We start from the raw sequence: 12901 nt of genomic DNA, 5'->3' as shown, positions 1-12901 counted from the left end.
TTAGAAAATGGATTGTTTTCTTTTTTCCGTTGGATCTTTTTTACTTTCTCATTCCCCTGTTCTCGATGTTCACCACCAATATAATCCCCCTTTTAATTTCAAGAAATATTCATCGACTAGAAAAACTCAATGTAATGGGAAACATTGGAGCCTCGTGTGCCGTGTCTTTAAACGCAGGTAAGACCTCGAGTTTAATGTGTCGCGCACGCACAGCTATTTTCATAATATTCAGCGAAGTCGTAGCACCGGGAGCGTAAGAAGTATCGATCGTCGCACAATTGTAACCAGCTGTGCGCCAGCGTATTTATCGCCAGCGTCTAAAATCTCGAGTCTGATTTATTCTGCGCGAGATATACATGTTCCCGTAAAAGATCATCATACTTCGCAATTTTTTTCCTATTTATCATGCCGCATAGCCTTAGCTGTAGCGAGGTCACTTCGACGACAGCATTATTTTAACACCGAGTTTTAGCCGTAGTCATTTTTCTTGCCGCAAGTAGCTCAATCGGAATTTTTTCTTTGTAGGCACATTCGTTCGCTTAATGTACTTTTTAATAACTTTCCGACTGATAGAGCGCTCATCCGTAGCATTTTATTTTTATTTTGCGAATCTCTCATGTCGCTATTAAGAAACAATTTCAAGATAATCGCGAGGGAATTGTTCATCCTCGTAACGTCCGCAGGGTTCAATTTTTCGACAAAAAAGCTCCCCTTTGCCGTTATCTCGGTACACCACTTACAATAGAGCATTATCCATCGACTTTTCTCCCACATATAAGTTACTACTTGGCGCCATCATAGCGATAGTAATACGCTTCTCTGTATGAACTACCGTAATGCCGAGTGGAACAAAGCGTAGCGCAGCGGCGAACGGATGGAGAAACTTAATCTTCCGGCGAACGCGTTCTGCAATGTAATGAATGCGAATAATACAGAAATGGTAAAAGGTACTCCCTCCGTTATCAGAGTCTCTTATCGCGGCTGCCTGTAAATTAGAAGCTCGTATTACCGGCGCGCTTACATTATAGATTGGAACATTAGAGAAAAATCGCAAGGCTTATTCTTTTTTGTATATAATAGTGCGTAATCTCGTAAATCGTCGAGGCTGAAGACTACTGCAAGATTTTCATTCACCATGTTTTCACACGTGACGTAGACACATTCATCTCTCGATGGAAAACGGGTGATGATCGTTTTATGCGCATCGGTAGGAAAAATAAAGCTTCCGGATGTTCGTTCGGAAATAAAGGACACGATTTATTATGCAATATTTCGCAGTCGTTTCGAGTTGGCTCCACAACTGTATGTAAACGCCGGCGTATACAGAGAGAATACTGCGTCGCGTTTACAATATTTTTTTAACGCGCGAGAGAATAATTAGAATAGCGCGATACCTTTCGATGCGAAACAGAGATTATCGATTTAACGTTCGCAAAAATACATATAGCTTGGCACAAACACGTGAAGCGTGTATCCCACCATTCTTCAATACAGTTGACTTCTGTCGACAATCAAATTTAATGCTAAAATGATTATCCATCTCTCATTACATTTTAATTTCGACGCGAGGAGTTAAATACGATGTGTCATCCGTATTTCATATCAATTTGCCAGAAATTTATTCGAGCATTCGTCGGACGTATATTTTACTGAACTGACTCATCGGGATTGAAATACTTATGCATTGTATATATATTTATCGGTCGCGGTGAGTGTGTGAACACGCGCGTGCAATGACACACGTCGGCCCCCCACCACGGCGCAACAATTCGCATTCATTTCGCGCCAATTTTGTCGCGCTGAATAAGACTCAACCGCGGGATCGCACGAGCGCGTTCGATTTAAACCGAACGCGGCTGGCTATTCGTCAGCCGACCGCGCTTTCGATAGTGGCTAATCGCGAGCGAAAAGCGGGTTTGCGGTGCAAACTTTATTTCGCGCTCAACGGCTACCACAATGCAGCGCCCCCGATCGCACCCCTCTCCGGCAACAGCCGTGGAAAAAGTGTATAGTAGACTGTGCGTCTGCAGGGGTGTCAAACGGGGATATTTTTGTTTTCGGATTCGATCGGCTTTCGACAAACGTTTGTAATTATAAGCAAATACGCGGCTTATCGTACGCGTGACCACGCTTGGAATTGAACACTTAGAACCACCAGCGCAATCGCAGTCGCGAATATTAAAGGTTTATCGATGTGCATCGATGGAATTTTTGTTTTCTTTTTTTTTTTTTTCTTCTTCATTCTTTCACGGATAAAAGACGGTTCAGAATTTATGATGTAGAGTGAAGAAGGTACAAGAAAATTGACATTGATTTATTATCGCAGCGGAGTTTATTATATCTTGACGTTTGACGTAAAGTAAAGCGATCGCGAATTAACGCGATTTGATTGCATCGTTATCAAGGATCGATGCGTTTGACACCCCCCCGACTAAGTTACAATTAATTTTGTTCATCTTTCGCTCTCATGTGATACTGTAACATACGACTGTCTCACTCATTAAAGTCAGTAGTTGTTTCTTTTTGTTCTTCTATGATTTCTTATGATTTATATATATTTTTGTTACAGGGGTCCCGCGAACATTTTCGGCTAGGCCTTACCGAGGAGGTTGGTTCATTTGTTTGGTTTGCAATTAGGATTAGTCAGTAGATTTTTTTCTCTAAACGCCCTAATCCTCTCCTTTTTCTTTCTTCTTCACGCGTATAGTCTTCGCTTTTACATACATAATACTCGTCTGTCTTTCCCTTGTATTCTTACTACTTCTATCTCTCTCTCTCTATATATATATATATATCTCTATCTATATCTCTCTGTCTTTCACTATCTACCTTTCCCTTTATTCTCTTGATGCCTCGATCGTCGCTCGACCATGCTAACACCAATCACCACCTTTGATCGTTACTAACCGTAGCATATATATCTATACATACGTACATGCAGACTCGATCCTTGCATATGTGTACTTAGACTCACACGTATCAAGATGTATGTATACGCATATATATGAATATGTGTATATCCGATTATATATCGATTGATTTTCATATCAAGCAGTGTGTGACTCACCACTACTCCGACTCGATTGACACCGACTGACTTGTTCTCTTTTTTTGTCGAAAACTCGTATATCTAGCTTTAGTTGATCGATGTTTAGATATGTGATGATTACGTCCTTATCTGTGCGTGCCTTGTCAATGCGCGCGTTCTCCTCCCCTTTTGTGTATGTACGTGTTCGTGTCGTTGCGTAGGGATGACCCGCAATCCCGTCTGTTTGATCGTTCATTTACTGATACTCGATATTTAGCTGTAATGATGAACATTAGATAGCCGATTGGATATTTAGTTTTAATGTTTCTCGAGAACGACTGCACACCATACCAGAGAGAATACACTTGTCCGTATGCTGCTTTGAAACCATCCCATTGATCGAACCATTACTATCACCGGTATCTGGATTGAGATACTCGAGAAACGCGACTAACGAGCTCGCCGCTAAACATTTTTATCATAATGCATGAGAACTAATATTTTATTCATCAGGTATCGAATGAACTAAGGTGAAGCTCAGTGAAGAAGACGGCCGTCTCCACGCTGTCTGCGGTAAGATACGCGATTATAATAGTAGAAAAGTCTCGTTTCTGTACGTCACGCTTCATTAATGAATAATAAATAAAGCGTGGCGTTTTGCGCTCGATAATATTTTTTTTTTTTACAATGTGTCACTCTCATATTTATCGAAGATTATTGTGTACATCGGTAAGATGATTAACAATATTATCTCAGAATTGCCGCGATGAAACGCCTCTTTAGAAAAACTACTTTATATCATTAAAAGATAATTTCCATATTTCAAGTTTTGGTACTTTTCAAGTGATCGTTAATGTGTTGTACTGTGTCAACTGTGTAGTTTTCATTCCTTCAAATCGACTGCAATTTGTCTGCGCAGTGTCCGTCTTAGTGAGCGCGACGAATCATATATAATAGATGATGTCTGTTCAAGACACGAAGCGGATAAACGGATTAACAGTCTAGACGCACCGAATCGATACCGCAATCTTAAAGTTGCTTTCGAGACGATCGACAAAAAGTTGTGTAGAGCGAAGCGGATCTCGACAACGACGAGATTTTTGCCGGACTGACGTCTCAAGTATCGAGTCTCGTCCCACGTCGTTTCGGAAGTCGAGAACGCGATCTACGACATCCGCCGATGGCGCCGTCGACGACGACGGTCGCCGACGTGCAGTCTGTATCCTCTGCGAGAAGCGTTTTCATAATGCAGTCTTGAATATAGAATTTCCGAGCACGTAAAGCACGCGAAATGTTTTATCTGTTTGAAAAAAGATTCAAATTGGCAGCGCGATCTCTCTGCTTCGAGAAGACAGAAGATTGACTGAACATACCATTTTCACGTTTCGACAAGCTTTTCCTGTGTCAATCCACAGATACGTTATTCGTTATTACACATTGAAATGTTATTCTAGTTAACAAAATATTGGAATTTGTTATGAGGGAAGATGACGTATGTAGCACGTCGAATAATTGAGTCTAATTTAATATGAATTTTGATCTGAATTTGGAGTTTAATTCGTACGATAAATTTTATTTCGTACTCTCTCCTGTGCAGTAAAATATAATTCAATAAAAATTATAATAGAATTTTTGTGACTCGTCGGAGTATATTTTTCATTAGCCACGTTACTTGAACAAATGTTTTATCGTCGTGGAAAGCCTGCGCAGTGATTTAAAATTTCGTGCAATAACTGTGGACGGATGGATCCATTTCATTCTCATAATAATACCGCGACCTGATTCGGGCGTCTGAGATAACTGCACTAGTGCAAAGGTCAGAATAATAATCCGCCCAGTTGGCGACTGCATATTAAGCGTCATTAAATTATGGGTGGTCGCCTTGGATTACCCCTCGCTTACGCTTATAAGCCGCCACGGTTTTACGAGGTAAGACATACGACCGCAAAGATGGAAGGGCGGAGATAAGGGTTGAGGGGAGGTAGGACGGCAGACATCGAGGAGGCGGATTATTCTGCTACTTAAAATACGCTTCCCGGGATCCCGACGATACGCCAACTATGAGACAGATATGAATGCACGGATTAGGTATCCCGCGCAATAAATGTAGCGCGAAACTTTCCGCCAGGCCCATCGCGGTGACGACGGTCTTTTATAATTGAATGTGCGGAATATGTGTAATTGTCGCCGCAACTGTGCGGCATTGTTGTATGGGTATTTTGGAATTAGGTAGGCAGGAAATTGGTAGTAATTAATGCGGAATATTACGATCATACGTGAAATTAGAAGTAGTCGGTAGATAATTATATTTTATTGTACTGCGCGATGTAATTACATTATAATTTGTGCAATTGTGTGTTCGTACTTTTCGGTTAATTTTGGCAAACTACCTATGTTCGCTTTTCTATTAATTTATTCACTAATTAAATCGCACATTCGACCTAATTGAAGTGTAAATTATAATTTGACTCCTTTGTAGCGGATTATGATGTAGATTTATTTGTGATTTCGTAGCATTAAAACACGCATATAGGAATGTACGGTTTTTATAACATTCGTAATCATTGCATTATCGAGTCTTTCGTTATAAAGCACCGTGCAAATCTGATGCTTTGCAAGATATAATGAGTCTATTTGTTGTTCGAAATATTAAAATGGAATTTTTTCAGACGCATACGTATTATCGATTCGATTATAATATCCAAATATTTTTCATGCTCAAAGATATGTAAATTACACGGCACACTGCGACGTTATTATCAACACGAAAAATCTCGGGAGTGAATTACATTTCCTCGTAAAGAAACCCGCCGATAATTTATTAATATCAAACATAGCACGTAGATGTTATTGACGGTTCAGAGGCGAAGATAATTGGACCGTCCGTATCTGAAGTAGTTTCATCGAGAAAAAAAAAAGTACGGCTCTCCGAGAAACACGAGGACCGAAATGGTCGCGGTAAAGTAATTTGTCGACGATTTATCGATGAAGGGAACGTTTCCCTCGCTGAGAGACGCAAGGCGCCGCGAATGAAGGTGAACGAGAGAAAGAGAAAGAGAGCGGGAAATAAGGGTATATAGATTTATTCATCCTCGGTGGGCTAGGGATGTCGAAGAAAATGCGGACACTTGCGCCCGAGGGTCCGCTTCGTCTAAATATCGGAAGGTACGTAACAGTTCGTACAGTTCGTCGTACATACGGACCTGACATCCCGAAACTCCGGGCCTTCGTGCTACTTCCCGTACGTCGCGCGGTAACTTTCTCGATGAAAACTGCATTACCGAGTTACCGAGGCGCTCAGCCTCGGACAGGTGCAGCGGCACGCATCGCGCACACACGCGATTGCGACACGTGTGCGCCCGACGGGAGCGAATGTCGAGCCGCCCTGACGTTTAAGGGCGAGGCGGAACATCGGCAGACAACACACAGTCTGCATTGTTTCACCGAGCGAAATTCATTCTCACACAGGCTCCGTCAACTCCGATCATCGCTGTGCCGAGTTGAATAATCCCTTAGTAGTGCATTATCTCGTGTATGATACGCTCCACAGTGATAAGCGAGCTTAATTTAAGGACAAATAGATCGCACACAAGCACACAATATGCAATGTGATATTAAATCGAGGCAGCAAGTTGCTGGAGCACAATACTGCTCTCCGGTGACTTTATAACGATGCCTGTGAGAATAAATTTTTTTAATCAACTAAATGTTATAAAATGCATAACGTCATGTAACATATGAGGCACAATAAATGTCATGATGTGAAGCCGCATGAAATTTTCAAAAGATGTTATATTTATGTAAAATTTCGACTATGTGCCATGGGCATATAAAATGTACACCGGTTAATTGAGTGACGCTCTATTGCAAGGCCAATTTTCAAGTACTTAATGGATACGCTCAAAATACGATAAAAATTATAATTGAAAAGTGTAAGTTTTATTATGCGACCAGTGTATTAATTAAAATGAAATGTGTTCTCATTCAGACGCATGAAACTCAATGGGGAGAATTGTTCTCAATGAAAAAAAAAAATCGGTTATTTTATAGATTTATCTATCTACCAGACAGAACGTATCGGAGATGTTCGCTCTTTAAAATCATACAAAGACAAATTTAGGACACGTGAGTGTGTTGCGCGAAAACCAACCCAATAGTTTACCGATAATCGACGAATCGATAGCACGATAAGACACAGTACGATATTATAGTTTTGAAACTTTGCTCATTGCCCAGTCTGCATTAATGTGACCCAGAAAAATATATCGGAGGAAAATAAAAATAATTTATAACGATAAAAAAAGCTTAGGTACGCGATACCGCGTTCAATTTTGCAGTATTACGTCGCATGTAAATTATTAAATTATGTACAATGTTTTTGAATTTTTTTTTCTTCTAATGATGATACTGCAAATAACTTGGTTCTCTTTATTCAAATTTAAAGGCGTTATTGTCGTTCGAATGCTATCAATTATCTATAAAAAAAAAAATTGTAACGAAAAGAATTAGGTTGCGCGGAAAATAATTGCACTTCTAATACTTTATATCCCGTATAATATCTTCTACTTTTAGAAGAAAATACGGTTGATGGGGCACATCTGTTATTGGTATTATTTCCTTATAAGCGATTTGAAACTTCCATCGATATGGCGAAACTTTTCCTAGTGGTATATTCCCTCTTTTCTTTCCATGTCGACCGCGTTATACGACGATGATGGTTATGGGAGAGGGATGCGAAGCGACGCTGGGTACGAGAACACTGCGGAGCGGTTCGTAAAGCGTGCCACCGACAAATCATTCGAAGGGAAGCGCACCGCTGCCCGGTTCCTACCGTTTCTATTCTCCGCTCGCTGCCTACCCTACGGACGATTTGATTTATACATCGGTGTTGATTACAATTGATTTTAGTACGAGCACAGGTGAACCCGGCGCTGCACCGACGAACGGACGTCACTTCATTGTCGCGCACGTTCGTTGTCTCGCTCTTTCCGCTGCATTCGTGCGCGGACTGCAAGTGAATCCCCTCCAAACGGGGCGAGCCGGTGATTTTTGGAGCGTCCGCGATAGGCGTCCGAGAAGTTCATAAATCACTTCTTGAATACTGGAATGTCAACGCGCTTAATTTCCCTGTTGTAGTCGTGTATATTTTATCGCGAAAAATAACTAGGTCACTGTATGCTATAGCAGGTTACGGTAATCTTGATTCTTTCATTTTATTACCAGTCATTAACATTAAAGCCCTTCATTGCCACAAGCGTTTTTCGCACTTATATATATTTACACATCCGGTTTTTATATAATTATTTCCAGCTAAATCGAAAACAGGAAGTATCTAGAGATTACAAGATTTCTATCTTGACTTATCCATCATCCATGGAATTACTGTCATCTTAATATTTCAGTAGGCAATATTTGCCGGATCAATTTTATCAGATTAGGAATTGTCGCCTCGCGTGGACATACGCTTTTCTCTCTTTTCCACGCGTATTGCTTATATGCAGGCATATGTATTCCCGCTCACAGACATACGGAGCCGTTCCGCGTAGTACGATGTTTCCGTGTTCAACGGGCGAGTACGTGATTTCATTTGCGATACCAATTCACGATCGTTCTACATCCGCTGGAAATGCGGGGCCTCACGTTCGTCCGTTGCCGCCGTCCGTCGGGAGCGTGGTACGATCCCTGCGCTCCATAAAGCACGCCGGTTTGGATCACCGGGCGTTTAGCACGGAGGAATCGGCGTGAAGGGCGCCTCTCGGATTTATGTGGCATTTCGGCATTCACGCTCGGCATTGAAAGTAGGCATTCGGCCCGATCGTTTTTATTGAGAGACATAATTTCACCGGGAGATAGTATATTTACCGTTTCACATTTTGCTACGCGATGTCACTGTAAAATACGAGCTAAGATCCCTTGTAACGTACAGTACGTAGGGTCTATTGAATCCTAATTCAATTCACACGCGTGTCTGCCATCCGAATCGATTTTACGTGAAATTGAATAATTTTGATAAAAAAAATCAATGCTGATTGTTCCGTGAGTTAGGACTTTGCTGTTATTTCGGACACATTTCGCCATACACTACTTTGTTTATACTTTGTTAAATGTTGAACACGCCCGGGAGCGATTGTGCACGCAACGACATTTCATAAATGGCTTTTATTACTCAATATCGTTTCTCGACAGAATACTGTATTTCCGCTGAAAACGCAATGGCAAATTCATTTCATTGCGACTCGCCATCTGAGAAGCATTGAAAGCGAATAAATTAATACTCGCTCGGTCACCCGCTCGAGCGGTCGCCCGATTTTCGTCGGACGCAATTTACCTCTGTCAGTACGGTCGCGGAACGCTTTATTGAAGCTTTATACGCTTAACTTTTAATTTTACTTCACTCTCCGAGGATAGCCGTCCAATACAATTCGCGCGCGTTGTAGTATTTGACGGAACAACATTTTTCGCATTGTTCGCCATTACTTCAATAAAACGCAAATTTTATTGAGCGTGAACAAGTGTCTCGTGGCGCCGAGACTAACTTTGACAATCGTATGGTGGATGATAATGATTCTCAAGGCTCATTTATTAATATTCGAAATTATCTCATAAAGCTATGCAATCTACGACTATATCGATTACCCGCACAATGGACATGCGAAAAACGTTTTATCGCTTGATATCTTTTGAATCCGATGCGATCTTTTCTCATCTCCCCTATCGACGGCGTCTTCTACCAACGTGGCAGGTATTCCGATAAGTGTTTTCTTCAGCGAATGATTGACGGGTGAATACCGGGCGCGCTAAAAATTTCCATCACAATGGCGCTCAAGATACACACCCGCCTGAAGGTGTGCGACGAAAATAAGAGACCAACGAGCTCGTGGTCCTATGAGGAAAGGTATTTACCTGGATAGAGAAAGAGAGACACACACATACATAGAGAGAGAGGGGGGGGGGTTGGGATGAAGAAAGGGGAGAAGGGATAGACAAAGCAGGGTTCTCGATGCTTACTCGGTGGTTGAAGTCTCGAGTGCTAACACGTTCTCGCCCCTTCTAGTCCTTGAGATGCTCTCAGTGGCGGATGACGGCGTTCCTACCTGCGAGGGTGAGTCGGACAGAGGCCGTGTCAGTCTTTGGGTTGGTAGGAGAACCCTCAAATGACCAGCTATTGTGTCTGGCTAAAGGGCGAAGGGACCCTGGCCATCCGCACCCTCAACCGCTTGGTTCCCTTCCCTCGTCCACGGTATGACATTTCGTGGTCAACCTTTGATTTTCAAGCTACCGAATCGCAGCTGCGTGCCATACGCCAGACAACGCTTTCTTTTCGCCGCTTCTTTCCGAATAGACGAAAAATCTATTTCTAAATTGATTTCTGATCTTGTCATTCGAGAGATGTTGTTAAAAATTTGAAATTTAAAAAATGTTTTAAAGCAGAGCGTATATATGTAGGGTTTTTTAAAATTAAACTCAAATAACTTTTTAATGTGAAAATTTTATATAAAAATATAGAACTTTGTAATATAAAAAGATCAAATATTTACATTTTGAGGGTTCCGTTTATCTCTCAGGGCGTAATATCGATGGAATTGTTATTCAAATTATAGGCAAAAATATGTTCTTTATTTTCTTTACTTTAATAAATAATTTTTTTCAATTTTGCCTTGTTTTTATTCACTATATTTTTTCCAAAACATTTAAGAATTAAAATCGAAATTTTTTATCGGTTTTTTGTGGAACATAATTGAAAAACTAATGTAACAGCTTAATTTTATCACAGATGATGAAAAACAATCATTATTATTTTCTGAGGATTATGATGATAGATATTTCTGCTGTATTAATTCTCATCTTGTAGTATTTTCTCTGATTTTCACGCATTTTGATGCGGTTTGATATTTTAGGGAAACCGCATTTTTTTCGGCTTTTATAGATGCCACTAGCGAATTTTCTCCACTGATCGCAATTCCTGTCAATTGAGTGACACGGAACTCATGATTCGATGAATCTGTCGCGCGATTTGGAGCGTTGATAACACTGCTGGTACCTGGTCACTTCGCTATTACAATTTGCATTGATGCTTGATTTTCGGCGTTTAGCGGGTTACTTATGGTGCACATGTAGAATTCTAGATATCGAGTGAAAGGATATGTTTGTCTTTTCGTACAATGATTTAGTCGATTCGATGAATTTAATAGGTAACCCAGTTTCTATTTGCAGAGAGTTTAATCACTAAAACAGTCAACGTCACTGAGAAACAAAAATAAAATGTATAATTTTCAGCACCGAATTGTCGATGCATTAATGCATCAAGCAATTTAAAAAACTACGGTATTCTGATTTGTTATTCTCATCATATTTTATGTTATAATTAAATCTTTTGTTATCCTATTTATTTTTATTTCTCAAAATATCTATAGATATTTGAGAATTTTGAGAATTTTGAGAATTTATAGATATTTTTAGTTAACAAATTTAAAACAGACTTTTCCTTATTTTATATTTATTTTCAACGTGATACATTTTGACAATGACATATTTAATTTAAAAAAATTTTGCAACGTAGTTTACAAACACGTAAAAAAGAACAAGAGAGTTTGTAATTTATTTGCATTTAAAAAAAAATATATAACATACACTTTGATAAAAATTATTACCAGTTAAAAAAATTATTTTCGATAACCGCATTATATCATTATATTTACATTGTATATAAAAATAGAATTATATATCGAATTGCATCTTCCTCAAGCAGTAATAAACAACGCTCGTAATACCGGTATTATCAGAGTTTTGAAACTTGTTATTCCCTCCGATGTTACTTTTTTATTTACGAGCCTAGCTGTGTGCGCATAGCGAATCCAGTTTGCTCAGAGAATACACAATAAGCTCTTCCGTTTTACGGTCGACTCCGGATACTCCAAAAATCCTTGGAGCTCCGACTGCTGTTTGCTGACATTCAATCAGTTTTTGTCTTTATTGTAACATATGTTTTAAGCTGCCGCGCGTTAATGTAGCGTCGAGCATCGGATAAACTTTGCGATAAGTCTCTCCGCCAGATTATTCGGTGAACCAAATAAGTTAAAGCAAGTTTCACGAATATCCGATTCAGGCATTGCCAGGAAGAAGATGCGAATAAGACGTTAACCGTGCCGTCTTAGGATTATTAAATGTTCCCTGCGCATTCTCTCCATTTTAACATTTCGAAGCCAAGTAGAAGCCTTGCACAACTAATAACTTGTACGGGAAGCGTTTCCATCATTCCGCCATAAGATGCCGGAGTCTGTGCGAGTCCTTTCCTTTGTTACCGCTAAAGTTTCAGAAATATTTGAAGGATTCGTATCGCTGGTTTGTTATAACAGTAGCAAAGCATCGCAAGCAGATAGAACGATCGTGGCGTATGCAAAGAAACGTATTGAGGTCTTGAAAACTTGATCGTCATTACGACAGGAATAGCAATGACGGTTTCGTTGTAGTAGAAAAATAATTGTGATACTATACCATTGTAAAGAAAAATATTCATAAAAAGTTCCGCGATTGTGATAATATTGTCTATTACTCTCTTTCATAGTACAGAGATATAACCGTATATCACTGCGTGCCATATCAATAACTGTGCTATCTCGGATCGCAATGCAATTCGTTATGAACACTGGTGATGCGTTTTTTATCAAGTTTTTTTAGAAGCCTTCTTAATCATCACGCTATTTCTATTAATTTATTTCTTTTTCGTATAATTTTTTAAATATCCTTTTCGCGTTGAAGAATTGGATGTCCGATTTTCGAACATAAGGAAAATGTAAATTTCAATATGGTTCAAATTTTATAAGATTTTTATCATTAATGTTAATTGAATGAGCAAACAAGGCGAGGGAAAAG

The 12901-nt window shown here is 39.8% G+C and overlaps 1 protein-coding gene across 5 annotated transcripts in view; it reads left to right on the top strand.

Moving 5' to 3' along the window:
• The window catches only part of LOC105668719 (synaptogenesis protein syg-1), a 259826-nt gene that overhangs the window by 35131 nt on the left and 211794 nt on the right, over positions 1 to 12901 (top strand). For 4 of the 5 annotated variants that reach the window (XR_010889351.1, XM_012361238.2, XM_067352038.1 and 1 more), the window contains exon 3: positions 2570 to 2608. The exons of the other annotated variant lie outside the window; for it this stretch is intronic. Coding sequence is in view for 3 of the 4 variants with exons in the window: in XM_012361238.2 (XP_012216661.1) it covers positions 2570 to 2608 (39 nt within the window). In the remaining variant the exon portion in view is untranslated. The remainder of the gene's footprint in view (positions 1 to 2569; positions 2609 to 12901) is intronic. 5 annotated transcript variants of the gene reach the window in all.

The sequence above is a fragment of the Linepithema humile genome, chromosome 3 (assembly GCF_040581485.1).
Source record: "Linepithema humile isolate Giens D197 chromosome 3, Lhum_UNIL_v1.0, whole genome shotgun sequence".
NCBI classification, from domain to species: domain Eukaryota; kingdom Metazoa; phylum Arthropoda; class Insecta; order Hymenoptera; family Formicidae; genus Linepithema; species Linepithema humile.
The sequence above is the reverse complement of the archived record's forward strand: the minus strand, read 5'-3'. Positions and strand labels throughout refer to the sequence as shown.